Below are 23717 nucleotides of genomic sequence, written 5' to 3' on the forward strand. Positions count from 1 at the left end.
AAACACATATGTATAGTTGTAGCCTAAGTTAATCCTTATTATAACTAACTGCCGGTGAAAGTCACAAACGGTCCAGCCATTCCAGAGATTAGCCGGAATAAACAGACAGATCGAAGAAACTACACTTTACAGAAATAATCAATTTTTTTAACGACAAAAAAAATATTATCAAGTATCAAAATTTGCTAAGTCGGTTACACTATTAATAAACATACATACAAACAAAAACATAATCCCATTACCTTCATTCGTGCACAGAGAACTAATTATACATTTTTACATTCTTCGATAATGCTAGTAAAAGATAAGTTAGACGTGCAGTAAATCAGCTGATCGCATAGTTCAAAACGGTAATGTCGGCTAGCGTCATTGACACACATACGCCTTGACGTAATACGCAACACAGCCTTATTCTGTTAAATATTTACGATGTATTCACGAACGAGTTAGAACGATTTTAAAACTCGCATATAAAAAAAAATTATGACTTTAAATTGTAATCACTTCACCATTTAAGGTTTTTACAAATGTCGTAATCTGTGTATGTTATGATTTTATTACAGAAAATTGATTGTGATTTTATATTATTTTGACAGTAATTTATGGTAATCGATACGATTGCGTTTATTTTATTGTGTTGTGATATAAAATGTGGTAATCAATGTCTTGTTCATTGTTTTAAACGTCCGGGTTGTGTTGCATCTGTGGACACCATGAGTTATTAATTCTCGAGCTATTCGTGACTTGTTTAATTACCAATGCTATTATAAATACGCCTCAGACTAAGAAAAACTAGAACTTTTGCATGAAGTACCGCATTAATCATTTTTTTATTGCATTGAGCTTTATCTTACATTCATGTAAAAAATATAATATACAAATATCATCTAAGTAGGTATTACACTTAGCAGATATTCTACTGCTACATTGTAGTACTCAGAATTGTTATATTATGATTTTTCAAGTGACGAAACATACTAACTTAGTTCCCAAGGTTTTCGGCTAATTGGCGATCAAGGGGCAGTGGCCACCACTTACCACCAGGTGACCCGTATGCTCATCCGCCTACTTATATAATAAAATTTGAGAAAATATTCTGTTTATTTTTTATATTGCATCATAATATTTGATATATAATAATGAAACGTTGTCCAGAATAAGTAGCGGGGTCATTCAACGGAAAATAATACGTCACATTAAATTATCATGTGACAGCGGTTTGTTTAGGTTTTTTATTGCAACACGATTTCCTCTGCGAATATTTTTAGAAGGCATATTATTAAAAAAAAAAAATTAAAGTTGTAATTTTGTACCGCCTTCACTTGACGACTATTTAAATTTGTCAATTAATAACTTTTTAAATATACATTGCTTGGGTACGGAATTGTTAAATAACGATTTGTCTTCTTCTTTCATATGTCGAATCAATGATGTTAGAAAGAGTACTAGTATAAGACTGAATACTCGCTAAACTCGCATAAGTGTAAGGTTGCATATGTATTAAAATAACAATAACATGAAATTCACGCTTGTCTCCGCAATATTCTAAATTTAAATCCACAAAGAGCAGCTACGTATTTAATAATACTAGTTTCCCTGCGAGGCTGTGCTCGTATGTTATTAGAGGGGCGTAAGATGCTGCAGGTTTGCGAGGAAAAAATAAATATTTTAGAGAAAAACAATTCACTAACATATATGTTTTTTTATTTAGTAATCGTATCTTCGAGATGTGAGGAAGCATTACACATACATACAATATACATAGATACATTTATAGGATGTAATTTTGTTAAAATGCATTAAGCATTTTATAAATATATTATTTTCAAACCACTAAACCGAATTTGAAGAATATTTATATGAAAGTAGGATGAACTGAAATAGTCTTTTATGCTTTACTGGTTACCAAACATTAAAATGCTAGCATAGCCGCAGGCAACTGTTAGTATGATATATTGCCTTTCTTAAATCTATAGCGTTGTCTTAAAGAAATCTTAACTTAGCCATTAAAATGTTATATTGTTTTTGTCTTTATAAAATGTATATATTTCAAGAGTAATATAAATGAGCATTTATTTCTAATTTAATTTGTGTTGTTTCAGAATTCACAACAATGCATCAAAAGAGCGTTTACAACATCGTCTGGCTCCTGGCTTTGGCTATTACAGCTTGTAAGTATTAAACGTTTCGATACATAACGATTTAATATCATTAAGTATTTTAGCGCAGCATAATATTACTATGTTAGTCTTGATCGTTTTAAATAAATCTACGTATCTGTTTTATATGTACCTAATCTTGATGTTTTGAAGAAAGCGTTTGAAAATCTCCTATAATAAGTGAAAATTATAATGAATAGAGTATGAATTTAATTAATATTATTCGGTTTTAAAAGAAATATTGTCTTTGTGACATGTCAATCTAAAAGTTATTCTGAAAAACATTCAGCATTTTGACGGAGATCAGATTACAGAAAGTTTAATTATGAGTAATCAAGAAGAATGTTCTATTTTCAAATTTTTGTTTTTTTTTTTTTTTTTTTGGTAGATCATTATAAACTTATTGGTTATTTATACCAATATAACGAGCTATCCTTTCCGTCTTCGTGCAGAATAAATAAGAGTTCACTCAAGCAGTTCTTTTAAATGAGATCTATAATCTGTATTTTGAACCGTGTATGATTTAATCTTTAACTCGTCATTAAAAGATGATACCAAAAAGATTGAATATATTACGTTATTGTTTCACAATTAAACTAAATGCGTGTCTTTTATTAACATAAGAATTATTAACATTAAATGCTTAAACATATACATACAAATATGAACTAAAACTAGTTACTGTATAAATCTTGACCGCGTGGAATGGTGGCAAGAATGCTTGTAGCATTTCCCCGTTGAATCGCAATTCCGATCCTCTGGGCAAAAAACGAACCAGCCCTCCTGTCACCAGCGGAGGCAATGAGGCGAGGCGTTATACTTTTGATGAAGCTTTTTGTTATTGTTTTAATAATATTACAATATAATATAATCAGTAACTGTAAAACATTGCTCATGATAAATTTACAGGCGCAATTATTATATCAAATAAAATTTATGTAACATAAGTGTGTACAAATTTTAAATTGGTAACGCCTACACATATACATACATATATATGTGTGTGTGTATAGGTTAATCTTTTGTTACATTTTCTGCTTCAATTTCATATACTTACACACATTACATACTTCACATACCTACTTACGTATTTAACGAAAACAAGTTTTGTAGAAGGTACGAATATTTCGAAAGGTCTGTTGCTATTTTTAAATTTTAAACATCCATTCCGAAGATGTTAGTCACGCAGTTATAGATCACCATATGTGTAAAACCTGTTCGTATATGGCAAATACCTTTAGCTCTCACCCTACAAGAGCGAGGGAATTCCCGCCAGTGGGAAATCTTAATAGCACATATCCAAGCAGGTTTTTGTAGGAAATATTAAACACATATTCATAATTTGTTTCCATATTTGAATTCTTTGATTAAGTAAATAACTGAGAATGACTTTCCTTAACATCTTTATTATTATGGATGTTAGCGGCCACGTTTTTATTTTAATGATATCTGTATTATATATGCATCTAAATTAATTTTAATTAACATTATTTTGCCATATATTAAACCTTTTTTTACAACTTTTTAAAACAGAAAATGATATGTCAAAACGAATGTACTGTGATTTTCTCTTTACTCGAGATAATAAATTATTGATATATTACAAGAATTATCAATATTGAACTAGTTTTTAGAGAAATTTATTGTTTAATTGAGTTCGGTATCGAACTCTAATGTCTAAGTACTAGACAATGGATAAGATTCTGTATCATAATAAGAATATAGTAAAAATCCACTTAAGTAAAGTTGCGTGAAAATGTCTGTATCAACCTATAGCATTTTCTCTTTGTTCAGCTGAATGTTACAATTATAGGTTAAAAAACTATTTTGGAAATGTTATTAGTCTTTCTTTGGCGGTTTGGCTGTTCATAGAAAGAGTTCCGTATAATTTTACTTGGTGGTTTATGCAAGCTTGTTTAGAGGTAGCCATCGTATTAAATTCTACCGCCAAACAAAAACTTTTTTTATTGATAAGTTCTGGTTAGTATGTGGGATAGTGTAACAAAACAAACGTATTTCGTAGCTTTGTATGTTCGAGTTGCAGTCTTCAAATTTCAAAAACAAGCACTTTTCTTAAATGATATTTAAATAGTTCGTATGTATGTGTGTATGTATAACAAACAACGAACTTGTGACGAAATATTAATGATTAAGATTTCACTAACAAGTAAGTAAGCTTTTAATTGTTTTTACTGATGCTGATGCTGATCTGGAATAAAGTTTAGTATCATTATTATTGTTATTATTATATAACAAACACAAACAAAATATTATGGTGTTTTTTAAATCCCTGGAATGCATCCAGAATTTTTTTAACGAGTAAATATAACAAATAAGATTCTTATTACATCTGTAAAAAGTCGGAACGGTCAGCTAGTATTTCATAAAAGTTCAAAGATAACAATAATTTGTGTAATATTTAATTGAAAAATTACTGTTTTCCTTAAACTAAGCCGTATTTATAACGACGTAGCTAATTGAACGAGTCACGATACCTTGTTTCTCAAGAAGTAATAACTCATTATGTCCACACGTATATTAATATTATTTTAATATTTTAATTGTCCTTAGCTAGCTTATAGGGCTACTGACCTTAGGATTATTATTAAGGCTCATCTGCCGGTAATCGAGAGCGAGATGGCCCAGTGGTTAGAACGCGTGCATCTTAACCGATGATTTCGGGTTGAAATCCAGGCAAGCACTACTGAATATTTATGTGCTTAATTTGTGATTATAATTCATCTCGTTTTCGGCGGTGTAGGAAAACATCGTGAAAGGAAACTTACATGTGTCAAATTTCATAGAAATTCTGCCACATGTGTATTCCGCCAACCCGCATTGGAATAGCGTGGTGAAACATGCTCCAAACCTTCTCCTCAAAAGGAGAGAAGGCCTTACACCAGTACCATACATATAATCAGCCCAATATACGTAAAGGCTTTCTTTATAATAGTGTATTTGTGTGGATAGTATTGCTTATCTTTTAAAATTTAATCTTATTAAGTTTACTAGAATGAATATTAGCTCGATTCGAAGGCTCTGATCAACGTGTGATTCTTGATCGGAGTCGATTTTCGTTACTTTCAAGCTATATAAGAACTGTAATTTATTTGAATTCGAGATAAATCAGTTTCTGTGCAATAATACTACCTAGATAAATTTGATCTCATGAAATTTTAGACCAAAACAACAATCATTATTTGGAACGATGGTGAGTTAAAGTGCCGTCATTTGCAACAAAAACTTATGACTAGGTCAATCAGACTTTTAAAGATGGACTTTGCTTTATGGGGCAATTTTTGCAAGGCATATATAGCTGTGACTGCGACTCCGTGAGCGTTCGAATATAACAAACAAGTTATCGTTTTTGCCTAAGTTACTCCTTATTACATCAGACATCTGCTAGTGAAAGTCCCGTCAAAATCGGTCCATCCGTTCCAGAGATAAGCCGGAACAAACAAACAGACATACAAAAATTGTAAAAATTGTTATTTTGCTATATGTACCGTGTATACATACACATGCGTTAATTTATATTACAAACAGACACTTCAGTTTTATTATATGTATAGATAAGGCAAAACAATAAAATTCGTAAGCATAATTTTCTCACACGAGATATAATTTAATGATATTAAATTAATTAGTTTAAAATATTAACTGCTGAGTTCCATGTAGGTTCGTCTCGACAGGTTCTGCTCTATCGTGTTAGCTTTTAATTAAATCTCGTGAAATAACTATTCCGAAGTGCTTCTGAGAGCCTACTCGTATGAATTATGTTTTGATTCCAAGAACTGATGATTGAATTATATTTATGATTCAAATTCGTCATTAACTCCGTTGAAATGTTAAAATGTAATCAGCAGTACCTATCAAACATTATAAATGACATTATTATTATTATTATTATTATTTATTAGTAGCAACCAGCCCCTACTTCGCACAAGGATAATACTCGTACTAAATATACTACACAGTTTGTTTATTTACACCATCATATTAGATACTTCTAAAATTATCAATGTTTATTTACTATATTGTCCATGTTTTATATACAAAAACCTTGCTCTCGAATCACTCTATCTATTAGAAAAAACCGCATCAAAATCTGTTGTATAAATTTAAAGATCTAAGATAAAAATTCCATATTTAAATACAGCGCGAAAAAGCTACTTGGACAATATGGCGCTGCAGTGGGGTCGGTGAAGTCACTTTGCTGTATTTTAATCTGTGGTACATATAGTACAAAAGCAAGGTTTACATGAAAGTGACTTCATCATAAGCCCGGCCAATCAGGAGCGTTTTTGTGTCACGTGACAAACGTTTGAAAAAATGCATTTTTATTTATTGATTTTTGAATAAATTAAGTATTATTTTTAAGTTTCGTTAGTAAATAACCATTTTTAAACTCATAATATACACTAATTATAATAATTCACAAATTATTTTTCGCATTGTCAAATAGCCTATTCTGTAGTATATTTAGTATTGTACCCATGTGAAGCCGGGGCGTGTCGCTAGTATTATATAAACGGCATTAAACTTCAAATTAACGCGACATCATTGGCCGAGAGCTTGAATAAATCTGTAATATTAATTATGAGTTTGTGAAACAATGTCGTTTCGAATGTTTAGTATTCGAAACTTTGGTTGTAAAACCAAAGCATTTAATTAGTTAATGGAATAGCGCTGTGTAATAATGATATATTAATTTAATAATTATTATGTTACAAGCGCATGGCATATTAAATTTTAAGGTTTATCTTTACTCCGTATTCGATTGGCTTACGTTAATATTTTTATTTCTATTACAAGGAAAAAGAGTGATGTAAACAAAAAAATTCTACATGAAAATGAAAACGAGAGCTTCCATAGCACTTTTGATTGACTCGAAGTTGCTTTTTTGTTATATTATGTAAAAAGTACATTGGTAAAAAAGGCGTATTACTCGATACAAGATTTTGAGGATGATAAAAAAAAGCGTGGAATTAATACCTATTGACTTCCACGCAAGATATGTTAATTTAAATAATTGTATTACCAACATGACTTTGTATTTTTTAAATGTTGAAAAAGAGTAACTACTGAATTTCTTGCTGGTTCTTCTCGGTAGAATCTACTTTCCGAAACGGTGGTAGTTTCACTTAATTGTTAATTGACGATTCAAAAGTGCTTGTAAAAGCCCACTTGAATAATGTTTATTTTGATTTTGATTAAATAATGTAAATAAGAGACGCAATGAAAAAAACGTATTTAAAGGAAAGAGAAATATATAACGAGAATAAAAGAGAAAGTTCGCCTGGAAGTTTACTCTACTTTAAGGCACGTGAAAGGACTTCGTTTTAAAAATCATCTTAACTTTCGTAGGTGCGAAACTATGACAAAGTGTATTTATATTAGTCTCGATAACAATATTAATTTCGTATTATGGGGTAAGAATGAGTATTATATAATAATGATTGTACGAAGTCCAGGCGTCCTTTTACGTTTACATAAATTTCGACCTTGCCCAGTACCACGGCTCAATTAACATATTAATTAAGGTTTACACCTCAGTATCCGCATCTCCCTGAATTGATAATCGTAGTACATTTAATATTCAAGGAACTTGAATTTGAGATTTTGACAAAGATGCACAGTGATTGAGCGATGCTATTGACATATGAAGCAGGATCGGATCAGTTCCCCCTTAGGTGTTGGAGGCCCGCATAGGCGAACTGACCGTCAGGGCGTCACGGTCGCATGCGATCTCGTGCCGTCCATCGAAAGACGGAGAGGGTACCGCTGGTTTTGTACAGGGTACTTGGGCGCACTTGGCGTCCAGGGCTCCGGGGAGAGTCCCCCCCACTCCATAACGCGGGGGAAGCGCGTAATACGTTTTTCCAGTGAAAAAAAAAGGATCAGATCAGTTCTTATAAAAATGTAGTTGACCACGATTAGGCGAAAAAATTAGCCTAATTGATCTTCCTTGGACTTCAAATTTGCTGCATCGATTTAGTAGTGAAAGATCGATAGACAAACTGACAGAGTAACTTTGACATTTTAGATTTAGATTTTACTCTTACATATTATATGCATCACATACATCGTGGAGATACGAATTTAGTAATACTATCATTACACTTATTAGTGATACTTTACGTGCAATGTTTTTCCACGAAAGACTCGCCTCACAATTTTCCAGAAATTGCGAAGCGTGAGAAGCTCAATCCAAGCGTTAGTTTCGAGTCGCCTATGGTGTTGTGTACAATGTATGGCTAGCTACATTTTCGTTACTATGAATATTGAGATATCGGGAAAGTTCCTCTAATTAGTTTTATTTGCAATATTATTTTCTTTTTATATTAGCTTGAGTCGTGAAATGATATACTTATATCCCAATGACTGAAAGATACAAGACCAATAAATAATGCATTACTGTAGTTCGAAAAAAATCGAGAATCGTCGTGGTAGGTTGTAATGATTTCATTTAAAATAAATATTATTAAACAAAAACAATAAAGAATACTGCACACTAAATTCTTTGAAATATATAATTAAAATAGTTTTTTTATATCTTTTTTGCAACATTAATAATTAACCACATTAATATTAATAGCTTAGTCAATTTACTGGATGAGTTACTTTAAAACAAAGATGGGATTATCTGACGGGGCAGTAAACTGAGGTGATTGTCAACGCCTCCGTCTTAACATCAGATTCATTCAATGTTATTACTCCATTGTGAACTTTCATAATTATAATTTTATTTGTTAACTCAATTTCAATAGCTTTCACAAACGATTAATGTTTAATCTTACATACATTTAAGATTAATTATATATACTTATATATTATATTATACTTGGTGGTAGGGCTTTGTGCAAGCCCGTCTGGGTAGGTACCATCCACTCATCAGTTATTCTACCGCCAAATAACAGTACTCAGTATTGTTGTGTTCCGGTCTGAAGGGTGAGTGAGCCATTGTAACTACAGGCACAAGGAACATAACATCTTAGTTCCCAAGGTTGGTGGCACATTGACGATGTAAGGAATAGTTAATATTTCTTACAGCGTCATTGTCTATGGGTAATGGTGACCACTTACCATCAGGTGGCCCATATGCTCGTCCGTCACCGAATATATATAAAATAATCATATATATTTTAATTCAGAAAAAATGTTTTTTCAGAATCCCATAATATAAAAAAGGCGTACATTTAGTAGTTGGCGAGGCTTTGTGCAAGCCTATTTGGGTATCAGACAACCATACCTACCCATCCCGTATACTACCGCCACACAGTGCTATTGAGCATTGTTCTGGTTTGGAGGGTAATTAAGTCAGGGTATAGGCACAAAGGATCAAAATTTGTACCGCTTTATTGTATCAACATTGATGATGGCATATTATTAATACGCCATTTGCAAATACTTTTTTTAATAACCTTATAATACCCACATTAGTTAAATCGGTTTACAATCACTGATGCTATCAAGGAACTTAAATAAAAATTTACTTGGTGGTTTGTGAAAGCCCGCCTGTCTAGGTACCGCCTACTCATCAGAAATTCTACCGCCAAATAACAGTACTCAGTATTGTTGTGTTCCGGTCTGAAGGATGAGTGAGCCAGTGTAACTACAGGCACAAGGGACATAACATCTTAGTTCCCAAGGTTGGTGGCACATTGACGATGTAAGGAATAGTTAATATTTCTCACAGCGTCATTGTCTGTGGGGGATGGTGACCACTTACCATCAGGTGGCCCATATGCTCGTCCGCCAACCTATACCATAATAAAAAAAATTATTTTTAAACTGATAACAATACAATAAGATACAATAAGTTAAGATCAACTTCTATCTCGTTCAAACGAACGTAATTATATTGGTTTAGACAGCCAGGCGATGTTCCTCGGGTTTCCGGGCATTGGATTTAAAAATCACTTCGTAACTCACCCGGAATTATTGAAAATATTCACATTTTCGCTTTATTTTTCACTAGCGACCCGACCCGGCTTCGTACGGGCACAATGCTGATACTAAATATAGTAGAGAATTTCTAAATTATCAGCGTTTCTTTGCTATATTCTCCATGTATTATATAAAAATACCTTCCTTACGAATCACTCTATCTATTAAAAAAACCACATCGAAATCCGTAGCGTAATTTTAAAGATCTAAGTATACATAGGCATAAGCATAAGCGACTTTATTTTATACTATATAATGATATTTGTTTTCACCGTTGCATTTCGAGTTTTTTATAAAATCGTCTGTTTTTATTGTCAAATTGTAGTAATTCCCCAAATTAAGATTCTTTTAAGGTTGTATTAAAACCCACTTTTACGACGATAATAGTCCAAAGTTTGAACATCGATTCTGCGACTTTTTACATCGCTAAGGCCCGTAACCATTGCGCTATTCGCGCTTGCAATGTATTGTTAAGAGTAAAGTGTGAATTGATTAATTTTAACAATTAAGTGCAAAACAAATGTCATACAATATAGATACATGAGTGTCATTTTCTGTAAATATCAATTAGGCAAAGTCCTTTCCCATGAAAGTAAACGTTTTATTCCACTACGCAGCTCTTAGCGAGTTAATAAATACAAAAAAAGTGGCAGACTTTCATCCGAAAGAATCATAAATACATGATAAAATAAAGACATAAATTTGGTACGTATGATATTTCTTAACATAAGTTAAACACATCTCAATCGATTTTTTAGCTTCGGTTACGTTTAGCGAGTATGTTCATATATGTATTCTATCCACTAAGCCATATCGACACTTTTTTGTATAAATAAAATGATTGTTATAATAATTTGTCAAGAAGTACTAACATTGAGTAAATATACAAAAATGTAAGCTTAAATCTTATAACTATGTTTATTTATAAAGCTGGAGTTGCATAGTCGCTGACATTGATAAATCTTTGCTCTTTATCTACTGACAAGAAATGCATACAATTTAAACTTTCGCGAGGAGTTTCCCGCGTCATGCGCTGTTCCATTATCTTTGTTGATCTTTGTCGAATGTGTGGCGCTGGAGTTAGAGTCGGCTAACGTTGACAAAGGGAATATATCAAACCTCTTTCGTTATTAAAATCTCGTATCACTTACTTAGTACTTTTTAAGATTAATATTCTTCTCAAAATTAATTAACGGCTTTTGAAACACGCTATTGTGTTGCTAATTCAAAATATGTCATGATATTTTGGTGACTGTTCGTTCTATAATAAAACTCTCTCGATTCTTTTAATAACAAAATTATAAAAAAAAATTACGTATAAATAAATTTAATTGTGAGTTATAAGTGAGTTGACATCATTGTAAAACTAGTGCTAAATATCATTACTAGTAAGTAATAATAAATCCCAATCTTCTTCGAGACTTATTCCTTTCATTGGTGATATTTTCATGATAATCCATGCTTAGAAGTTCCTAAATATAAGTTTTATACATGACGAGGAACACCAATTTTCAATTAAATCATTTATGTATATAGTTTTCATAGTTTGAGATATTTTACGGATTAAATTCGAAAACAAAAAATACAACAACATACAAATATTTGCTGTTGAAATGAGAACATCCTTTTTTCATACATTTCGTAGCAATACAAGTCAAAATTTCTGCAGGAATTTCGTCATATGTGTGTGTTGTGAAATAAGCTCAGAATCCTTCTCATTAAGAGAAGAAGCGAGCAGTGAAATATTACCACAATATTAGTTTAAATTGTTCTCAAATTACTCTTCGTAAATATAATTTGAAGTGTTGGTTAGTTTGTTTATATCATTTGTTATTATTGTTGCATATATTATTAATAAACGGTCCATTTGGTTCTTGCAGCTAAGGAAACGAACGCGAACTGTTTCCAAAATAGCGTATCTATATTTTTGACATACTTTAAATATATACGTTAATATGATAAACAAAAATTTTAACAAAAAAACAATCGACTTCAAACAATACAATATTTCATAACAATTAATATGCACTAAAAAGTATTAAAAATAACTGCGTATTCAAAATATTTTTTAGAGTTCTCCTTACTTAAATAAAATGAAAAATATTAGACTACTCAAAAGTCGATTTACGATTATATTATGTAGTTCAAATTATTGTTATTTTTGGAGCTATTGTCAGCCAAAAACCTCCTCATTTTTGAAAACTGTTAAAAATGACCAATCGCTTACAATTAAAATCTGAATTTTTGTGTGTTTTGAAACCATTTACACGTTGAATTGCCTATATATTAAATAACCAAAAATCTATGATATTAAAACGAAAACATTATTACATAACGGTGTTAAACTTAAAATTTCAACGTTTAAAAACGTTCAACGCCTCCCCTTCGCTTCGCGAGCGTAATTCACAAATTCAAATTTTGCTTATCGATCATGCAAGTTTGCTCATTTCGCTCGGCAAATGGGTTGCATAAGATGTTTGAACATGTCGCTTTTAGAAATGGCCTGCAACGTGCCGAGGCTGCTACTGTTTTTAAGCTAATGGCCCGTAGCTACAACCTGAAATGAGGTATTATATTATTTAAAAATTAAATTTTCATAAAAATATATTAGAATTTCCAAGCATATATTTGTGGAAATCTTTAATGTAAAATTAAATGTAGGTAAAGTAACAGCCTGTAAATATCCCACTGCTTGGATAAGGCCTCCTCTTCCTTTAAGGAGAGGGTTTGGAACATATTCCACCGCGCTGTTCCAATGCGGGTTGGTGGAATGCACAAGTGGCAGAATTTCGATGAAATTAGATACATGCAGGTTTCCTCACGGTGTTTTCCTTCACCACCGAGCACGAGAATAAACACAAATTAAGCATATCTTGCCTGGGTTTGAACCCGCAATCATCGGTTAAGATGCACGTATTCTAACCACTGGGCCATCTCAGCTCATATAAACACAAGAGATTTACCGGTTTAGCCTTTTTTTCAAATACGGAATAAGTAGCCGAACGAGCAAAGGGGTTACGTGATGATAAGAGGCTACCACTGCCCATAGAAATTGAAGTAGTGATACGCTACTAATCTTTGTTACATGTGTTGTTAAGTTATAATTGTGCATATAGTTAAACTGGCTCATTTCCTCTGCAACCCGGTACACAATAATGCAAAGTATTGCTGCTGAGTCGTAGATTATGAGTACCAATATAGGGGTAGAGTAGTAGTATAGGGTACCTTTCCAGAAGGGTTTGCACAGACCTTACCACCAAGCATAATGATAGCTATGTGCGTTTATATGTACATATATTTGTTGTAACTGTTGATGGTCTAGTGGCTACTTCAAAAGGTTATATCATAAAATCCTGGGTTCAAGCATCGTCAAATGTTTGTTAATAGTGTGGATTTAACAAATTTCACCTATTTATGCACCCAAGGTATTTTACCGTTCTACAGTATTTTATAGTTTCCTTTGTTAGATGATTTAAAAATTAAAATGTAAATACTTAATGATCAACATTATCATCATCATTATTAACAGCCCCTTAATTTGCCATTGCTGGTCTAAGCGGAATGTCGTTGAAATTTGACACAAGAAGGTTTCCTCACGATGTTAACATGAAAATTCAGTGGTGCTTGCTTAGGTTTGAATCTGCAACCATCGGTTAATATGCACGCGTTATAAACACTGGGCCATATCTGCTTAAGTACTCAATATATATGTATATAATAGATGTTTATATATTATATGTAACTGGTTCTTTGTTGTGTGTCAGCTGATGTTTTTTTCTTTGTTGAATAGGCTTAACTTACGGTTGCCTTTATAAAATATTCAAGGAAAAAATCCGAACATATAAGAGATAGCGGGCATTTGTTTCTGATGTTCGAGTTTATTCCAAACATCTCAAATCTAAGAAGAAAAGGGACTCAGCGGTTTTAGTTCCCTTTATTATTTTTTTTTTTCAACATTTGAATTTACGGTAAAATTATTCATATATCGGTTTGAAACAGTTAAAAGATCGTTTCATTTATAAGTCATATCTTTTATAATATATTTTGTGACACAACTACCTTAAATTTTACAAAATTATCCATTGAGTTATTCTGTGGATGAATACAAGTTTACCTTTAATTAGCAAAAAAATATATAATACTTCCATATAACTTAATACGTATAAATGCGTGGGTCTTAAACCGTTAGTTTGATACATAAAATACTCATCCTTATATCATTTGTGATTCTTCTGTGCATATGTATTGTTACCTTTCTGGGTGGGTATAAAGAAACAATATTAGGTTATAAACTTTTTAATGCACAGTAACATAGTATTTATTATAAACAACCAATTACTTAATTTACTAGTTACTTATGTTACTTCTTATAATGACTATTATATAAAATTATGCCAGCTAGACTCAGCGTGGGTCACTTGGGATAAAAGGCAAGCTTGAAAATTCAATGTAAGGTTGAAAATTAGGCGCCACTGACGATTAAATTAGTTGATGTGGTTTGAAAGAATACACCGTTCGCCAGACCGGTGTAAACGAAATTTATAATATAATTGAAAGGGGGTACATCACCAAAGTTTCCAGCTACACGTGGATACCGACAACAGCTTAGGGAACAGGCCTGCCGTCCTTGGAGTTGCACCAGCCGCTATCTGGGCACACTCAACCAGGAACCTGCAGCCGTTCACTCTTAATATTTCCATTCAAGAAGTCCACGTGGTGGGTAAATCCGATTAAAATAAAAACCTCCTGTAATACGAAATATACAGGTTCAATAAGTTAAGCAAATAAGCAAATGATAAATACCTTTAACGAGAGATGTAAGCACGAATTTACCTTCTGGAGGTTCTAAGTCCTGCTTACACAAATTGACGATCTCAACTTCGGAGAACCAATTTCAAAAACCACAATTTACACATGACTACGAATTATCGAATTGCAAACCAATGCATTTAATCAAAAACAAGAATTAAAGACTTACAATTTTTTACGAGTCGGTAAACATGATATAAAGTTCTGTCAAACTTCAAAACTTCCTTGTTAATATAAATTCTGAAAAGATAACTGCTATTAAAGCACTGAATACTAAACAACCACAAATTAAGAAACTCAATTATTAAGACAACTCACCGATATATTCAGTATATCGAATTAGAAGTTTGGATTCGGTGTGAAGCCGATAGTTCCAAAATTCAAAAAGAACGAAATCGAAAGTTCACGAACCTTTGAAAGGTTAGCGAGTGTGACCAGTATCACTACCAAAATACCCTTAATGAAAAAGGAATTATATCCATAATTAAATCAGGGAAATAATTTTGGAATAATTATTAAAATTAAGAAAAGCCAAATATGAGGCAAAGTAAATTTATCATAACTAGACTCCGACACCTACATCGAAGAACTAACCTTTAAACTGGAAGACAGCTAATAAATTAATCTGAAACGATGTGAAATGACCTCTAATCAACTTCAACAAACGAATTAGATGATTAATCTTATTTTAATAATTGTTTTAATGCACCTTTAAAATATGTGTAACTTATTTTATTAATTAAAATTTTAGAAAATGCCAAGTTGAAGCGTTATACTAGCAACACCGACATAAATTAAGTGGGAAATGGGACAATGGCACGGAATTTAGCGAATTGACACTTTTTTGACGTTTTATATAATTATAAAAAAAAGTTAAAATTATGAAAATAATTTTTAATGTAACAGTATGTAACTGAACTTGCCCTAATTTTTATTGCTAGATTGGAACTGGCAGGTAGCGATGCAATCGGGAAAAAATATTTTTAAAATTGTATTCCGAGGAAATTAGCCAGTATTATATAAAACCTATTTTAATGCCGAATGATGACGTCATCGAACGTCAGTTACAATTGAAATGCACCTTCCAGTATCTGCCTTTAGTAAATAAGTGAAGTTAATTAAACTGTTACAAAGACACATAAATCGGAAACAATAATAGACAATCGAAATAATACTACACGGTTTCCTACGGATTTCAGGGTACGTCTACCGAACGATGAATTGTGAAACTTGTGTTAGGATCATGATGTTTTGATATTTGAATTTTGATATAAAATCTTTTTTAAGAAAAAAAAATGTTTTTGGGCGACATGTACTTGAAATTATCAAACAATATTGAATAACCAATCAATGCGTGGATTAACGATTAGAATTTGACCATTTGTAGTCAACTACAAAAGGAAGAGGCTATCAATTTGGGCTTATATTTTTATTTAAGTTCCTTGATAGCATCAGTGGTTGTAAACCGATTTAAATAATGTGGGTATTACAAGGTTATTAAAAAAAGTATTTACAAATAGCGTATTAATAATATGCCATCATCAATGTTTATATAAAGCGGTACAAATTTTGGGCTTTTCTGCCTATACCCTGACTTAATTACCCTCCAAACCAGAAAGGTAATTAATAGCATATATATAGCGTGTGGCGGTAGTATATGGAATGGGTAGGTGTGGTTGTCTGATACCCAAATAAGCTTGCACAAAGCCTCACCAACTACTAAATGTTCGCCTTATGGCATTCTGAAAAAAGCATTTTTTCTCAATTAAAATATATATGAATATTTTAACATTGGGTAGAAGATATTCTCAAGAATATTTATTGGACCTTATCACACTGTTAAGCTACGAGCAGATAAACGTTATAATATATAATTTCCTTCATGCGAATTTTGTTACGAAATGGTGCTAACTCACATTTCAGCCCAAACGCTACCAAAACGTGTGTTAAATTTACATAATAAATGCAATTCTCTTTATATTACATTTACAATAAAAGGACAACGGAATAAAATTCTCCTGTCTACATTCCGACCTACTTTAAATACTTCTGCGACCACGAGACGCGCAGCGTGAAACGAAATTTATTTAACTTGCTCGAAGTTAAGGCGCGACAAAGTTTCTTGGACCAATTTCAACTAAATACTCCGGAACGTACCATCTTACTTAACAAATTTCATTAATTGACAAAACACTACAGCATTTGAGGGCGAGAGGGTTGATAGAAGGCTTGTAATTACTGAGATTTTCAAAGGAATGAATTTAAGTATTATTCCGTGTTCGTAATTTTTATAAATTCGAAATTTGAATTTATTGTAGCAATAAAACAAAGATGTTGATTATATTAGTATTGTAACTGATTACTGGAAAATGATATTTAAAAAAAAAAAACAAATGACTGCTATGGTAGTTGTTTTATAATGAAACATTAAAACCCATTCACGTCTCAATAGTTATAGTTGATATATTTAATTATTTTATTTAATTTAAAAATTTACTGTCATCGAAATTATGACGAAATAAATGTAAAATCTGGAAGGGTAACTTCTAATAAAATTATTTATATAATATTTATAGACACCCTACGTTGGCGCTTTCAGAGGTCATTGTACGGTTTACATCTGTTATTATATCGTTTAGTAGCAATACTTTGTACTCCTTTGTTGTGATTTGAATGGTGAGTAATCTGCTATATTTTCAGGAATAATAGACATAATAGGTAATCCTACATTGAAATGGTAAACACTTACTAACAGGTGGTTTGTAAATGTCTGGAAAATTCTTCCTTTTTTTTTCTTCTTGTTATATTATGTGTGAAATATGTACAAAGATTTTGAAACGAGATGTTTCATTGGTTAGAACGCGTGCATCTTAATCGATGATTGCAGGTTCAAACCCAGACAAGCACCACTGAATTTTCATGTGCTTAATTTGTGCTTATAATTCATCTCGCGTTCGGTGGTGAAGGAAAACTTCGTTAGGAAATCTGCATGAGCCTTATTACAACGAAATTCTGCCACATGTAATTCCACCACCTCAAATTGGATTGATTGGATTATGTTCCAAACCTTAAAACCCCCAAAATGGAGTGGAGGCCTTATCCCAGCAGTGGGAACTTGCCAGGCTGTTCTTGTTGTTGTATCTACAGAGATATTAGTTGGCTAACTGGCTGGCTTTAATCATAACAAAAAAAAAAAAAACTAAAAATAGTCGTCAAATATCAGAAGGTATCGTTCGCACAACAGCAAGTGCAAGATGAATGGTACGATTAGGTTGAGCAAGTCGGTACAACCTTGATTGGTGGTACGTGACTGCGGCGACAATCAAACGATAGCGCGACTCGTACGGTGGTATGACATCGAACAGTGGGGCAATGGAAGACCATAGACAAAATGACAGAGTCGAGAGTGTGTGTATTTCTCACACAAACTGGAATCACTGAAAATGGAACGACGTTAGGTTTTTAATTATAATTAAAGACACATACTAATTTTAATGTCATAGTTATTTATTTTATAATTATTTCGTAACTTTTATGTTATAATTATTTTATTTGTCAGCACACCTTTTTTGTACGGTATTTAACAAACGAAAGGTTTTCCGATTTTTATTTTTATTTCAATTTTAAGTCAAAAAAGAACTATGTTAATGTAGCAATTGTGGCAAAAGCTGAAAAAAATAAATTAACTAATAAAAATAAAATAATTGGATATATAAATTAATTTTTCTATATCTATAAAGTTTATAAGTAGAACAGATATTTGAATTACGAATTTCATTCTCTAAAATTAAATAATGAATTTTGTCTAAACACAAAAAAATTAAGTTAACTTACGTGAGGCGTACTTTAAACCCCAAACTTTATATTTAAAGTAAGATTGCAGATCTTGTGACCTAAATTGCTATAAATATCACATTATATTAAAAAACGAGTCCATAAAATGAATAAACGAAGTCTATCGAAACGTAGATCAATTTTGCTCTTAACACGCAGATAACATTTTTAAAGTACTCTCATGGTCTATGATGTCCCGACGAGAGCGATTGTTACAAAATTTTAAAGAATTTTCGCCTTTATATCCATAGCCGAAGGGGCTTTAACTGTCCAACGTTAACCGCAAAGCTTCGATAATTCTAAAGGGAAATGTATATGAAACAGCTAGCTTTTGTACAGCTGCCAATTAAAATGGAATCGTGTGTCGATGCTGAATCTCTTTTCGGTTACATACGACGAATATATTTTCATTTTCAAATGTAAAACAACATGATAAATAACTGCTATAATATTTTTTTACATTCATCGAACTTTGGATCAGTTCGAGTGGATTTCTATCGCTTTTCTCCCCTTGGGAATCTTATAATGTCTAGTGATATAAAATCCTGTATGAGCGTGCAGGGATTGAAAAAGATTATGTTATGATTAAAGTCATCGTATGTATGTGTTTGTGAAATGTTAGCCTTTCATCTTTGACTTTACTGACTTAACAAATTGAATTATATGGAGACATACTTATTACTATTATCTATAGATTACGGTGTACTCAAGGTTAAAGTTTTTACAGTTAATTTTGGGAATTATTTTCAATAAATGTAAAGAAAAACAATAAATAAAAAATAAACAAAGAGATGCATTCCAAATGCATTGTAAATTAATCGTCATTTCATTTACATTGAGCTAATTCTGTTCATCATGTCTTGTTCTATTTTGCCCTAAGATATTAATTAAGTGTTTTTTTGCTTAATTTGTTCTCTTTTGTTGAATCAACATCATTATCGTATCGAAGACATACATCAACGACATATGTGTGTGTGATACTATGATGAAAACGCAGAAAGACATTTCTTAGTAAACTTTTAATATCTATCATCCAAATAAGCATATTAAATTGGGTCGCTCGGCATTTGTATTAACCGTCCCATTTGTAATGGTAGCTATATATCATACCGAGTATATTGGCCTTCTGAACTTCTTAAAGGTTACAAATATGATTTCTTTGGGCAAGTGGCTTCGTAAATAAAGTCATAGGCGACATTAATGTCCATGGAACATACTGCTTTAAATAGTTTCTTGATATTTATGACATCTACTCTATAACAGTAAAGTAAGGACGGAAATATACTGAACATTATTTATCCAAATAAATCACGGTTTTGGGTTCCTGTACTAAATGTGGAATGAAAATATAGCTTCTCCTATTTACTTAACACTAACGTGAATTCCATTGTTGCTATAGACTATTAATTAAGTTGTTTGGTGTAAACTGGAGGCGAGAGTTGTTGCTTTAAGCATTCTCGTTTATCTTATTTCCTTTATTAATATTTTAATTTATAGAGCGTTCGGATTTTCTACATATTTGTAACTTTTATTTCTTATATTTTTTAGGGCATTTTATTTCTTTTATTATTATAAGAATGATTATTATTTCTATTATTATTATTTTCATCCTGATATAATGATGCCATAATCTGATCCTGAATCTGATTTTGGTAACGATGGCTAATTTTAAGGCAGTCCAAAAGTCAAGTGTGAGAAAACACAAATTCCCTTTATTTCCTCAAAATGTTATTTCAAATAATGGAGGAGATTAAAGGATTTTTTTTAGATTAATTTTCATGTGTTATCGCATGTATTAGGTCAACGTGACACATGATTTTATTGAATTATTGTTTCTATATAAAATTATATATCTTCCTTAATTCGAAGCAAGTTTTACTATATTTTATTTTATTAGGTTTATGCGTATTGCTTGTTTTTGGACACTTTTAAAAAAACATATAATCCAATTTTCTGGCTGAAAGAAGATTTCCCAAAAAGTGTTAAATTTTCATGACGATTTTCTTCTTACAGTCTTAAAGCGATTTAACATTTGCAAAAATAATTTGTATGTATAATTTATTCACAAACAAGATCGTATAAAGTAGAAATCGAGTCGTTATAAATGTTGGGGTATTAAAATATCGAGTTTTACGAGAATTTTAATTCGTTTTGTAAAATTTAGTGATATAATCTCGTCATTTCAATTCAAATAATACAAGGTTATTTTTTGCAAATACATAAATTATGGTATTAAAACAATTTGTTACGATATTGTAATCTTTTACACTATTAACAAATATCTTATGACAAATTTTACGTATGCAATGTAATTGTACATTCCTTTTTTTTAATACATCAATTTGTTTATTACAGATGCTAAGGGAATCAATGTTCAAGCAGAATTTGAAACTACGACGCAGTTTGAAACAGAACCAGTGACAACAGAAGAAATACAAGTAGAAGATTTGCTTTACAATGATGAAAATGTGATGAATGAGAAAAATCCTAATAACGATACATCAATAGATTCAAAAGGTGAAATATTCAATGACAGCACAGAATCATCAAACTTCAAAGTCATAGATAATAATGAACAAGTCAAAAAACCTGAAAGTGCATCTAAAGTGTTGTTACCATCAGTATTAAATGTATCGAACAATAATTTTAAATACCAAACGAAAACAAGACAAGAACGAATTGAAAAAGAAGCAACCGTTGATAATAGTGAAGAAATTAGACTTTTGGATCAAAGAATTCAAAAGAAGAATGATATAAGAGCTCATGTGCAATACGATGAAGTGACAGGAGAGTTGGTTGGAGGAGACCATCCGTGCCACCGTGAGTGTATGGAGGGAGAAGAGCCAATGATCTGTTATTATCATTTCAATTTAGAATGGTATCAAACTATGAGTAAAGCGTGCTATAATTGCCCGTATAATGCGACGGATTGCCAGAGGCTGGATTGCATACCAGCTGATGGTATTAATAGACCATTGAATGTTATTAACAGAAAAATGCCTGGGCCAGCTATTGAGGTAAGACTTGTTTGTTTTTTTTCCAAAACCGATAAGTGTACAAAGACATTGAAAATAATCTTGATTAAGATTTATTAAAAACAAAACGTTTGTCGTTTCTTGATGAAAAATTTTTTGACGTATCTGTTTTTAATTATGCTATAAAATATTTCAATCATTATATTTTATTACATCTAATTTTTATGTCAAGGAAAATGAAAAATGTTCAAAGCTTCTTAATCACTACAAAAACTTATGCATTGAAGCTAAATTGAGAAAATACGTTGAGTCATTTTTATTTAGCGTTTTGATAAGTCATTTTTTCGAACACAGCGCTTTGTATATAAAGAATATTGCAAGATTTTATTTTGACATTTTCAATGATACTGATATTTTTGTAACCTCAGAAAATATGGTTTATAATATTTCCAGGCTTAAAATCAATGAAAATTCAAATGGTAAAAAATGTTATAATCCATCCCATACTAGTAGAGTAGTTTAAGTATGAAATTCTTGCTGAGGAACTTAATAACTGTCAAAATCTTTTCCTTGACAGGATTAATGCTACTAATTTTGTTACTTTAATGTTTCATAATCGACAGATTATCGTATTATTGTATGACAGTATCTAATATTATAGAGATCGCGCAAAGTCAGCGTAAAACCACTTTTAAGCCATTGAACGGAACCCTCGTATAATACAGGTAGACATAACTGAAGTATTGCATAATTAAACAGGTACTCCAACCTCGCTAGGGTGTGTATCATCACTCTCAATGACACTCTGTATGCTGTACGAGGAAAATCCTGTTAAGCACCGACAAAAAATACTTCAAATATCATATAATTGTTGTGCCAAATAATAATTTTAATATATAAAAGTAATGATCATCAAGATCATCACTACAAATTATAAAAAAGTCCCTCAGCCGCATCTGTCTGTCTGTATGTTCGCGATAAACTCGAAAACTACCGAAAGGATTTTCATTCAGTTTTCTCTAATAGACAGCCGGATTCATAAGGAAGGTTTAGGTATACAATTAATTAAGGTTTTTGTGTAAATAAGTTGAAATAAAACGACTTGTTAAACATGTCGGAAAAGTAACATATAATATAAACAAAGGGTAGAAATATAAAAAGTTTAGTTATGTCCACCCGTGCGAAACCGGTACGGGCCACTAGGATCTTATATAAATACCTTATGGTTCGGCGATCACAAACTAATACGATTAATCACATTAAAAAAACATTAAATGTAATTATAATTATCATCTAAATGTCTACTTAATAACAGAAACATAACTATTAATATAGTTTTTAATGGCGCAGCTATGTTTGGGTCATATCATTGAGTTTAAAAGTAAAGCAATATAGAAATATTAGAAGTACTAATAAAATTTGTATTGAAAGTTATTGTTCTTTACTATTAATCATTTAACTATATCTATGTATGAAGTTTTGGATAAATTTCAGTGATTATATTCTAGAATACATAACAGCTATTAATAATTTGTATTGCTTTTAGGTATGCCAACACGACAGAATAATCGTTGACGTCGAAAATGATCTAATGACAGAAGGAACAACAGTTCATTGGCATGGACAACATCAGCGCGGAACACCTTACATGGATGGTACGCCATACGTCACTCAGTGCCCAATTTTGCCGGAATCTACTTTCAGGTAATTAATGGAATTATCGTATTGTTTTACAAAGCAAAAGAGACCTAATGACAATAGGATTACAGTATCTATTTCATTAGATGTGTTGCCCAATGTGTTCGATAATTAGGTGCCATGAGTGTGGCTATCGTAACATTCTAATCTTACAAGATAGTTTATGCATTACGATTTTATGCTCCACGTGTTGAGAAAATATTATGATCTGCATATTTCCAATATGTAAAGAGTAACGGATAATGTTGGGTTTTTTAGCCTTAACAGGATAGGAAACCAAAGCTATGCTTGC

At 31.6% G+C, this 23717-nt stretch overlaps 1 protein-coding gene across 2 annotated transcripts in view; it reads left to right on the top strand.

Moving 5' to 3' along the window:
- LOC124539291 (laccase-4-like) overlaps positions 1–23717 on the top strand; it is a 136329-nt gene that overhangs the window by 78817 nt on the left and 33795 nt on the right. For both annotated transcript variants that reach the window (XM_047116628.1, XM_047116626.1), the window contains 3 exons: positions 2103–2171; positions 21108–21769; positions 23274–23431. In XM_047116628.1, coding sequence (XP_046972584.1) covers positions 2114–2171; positions 21108–21769; positions 23274–23431 — 878 coding nt within the window. In that variant the 5' untranslated portion in view covers positions 2103–2113. The remainder of the gene's footprint in view (positions 1–2102; positions 2172–21107; positions 21770–23273; positions 23432–23717) is intronic.

This window comes from Vanessa cardui, chromosome 22, assembly GCF_905220365.1.
Source record: "Vanessa cardui chromosome 22, ilVanCard2.1, whole genome shotgun sequence".
Classification (NCBI taxonomy): domain Eukaryota; kingdom Metazoa; phylum Arthropoda; class Insecta; order Lepidoptera; family Nymphalidae; genus Vanessa; species Vanessa cardui.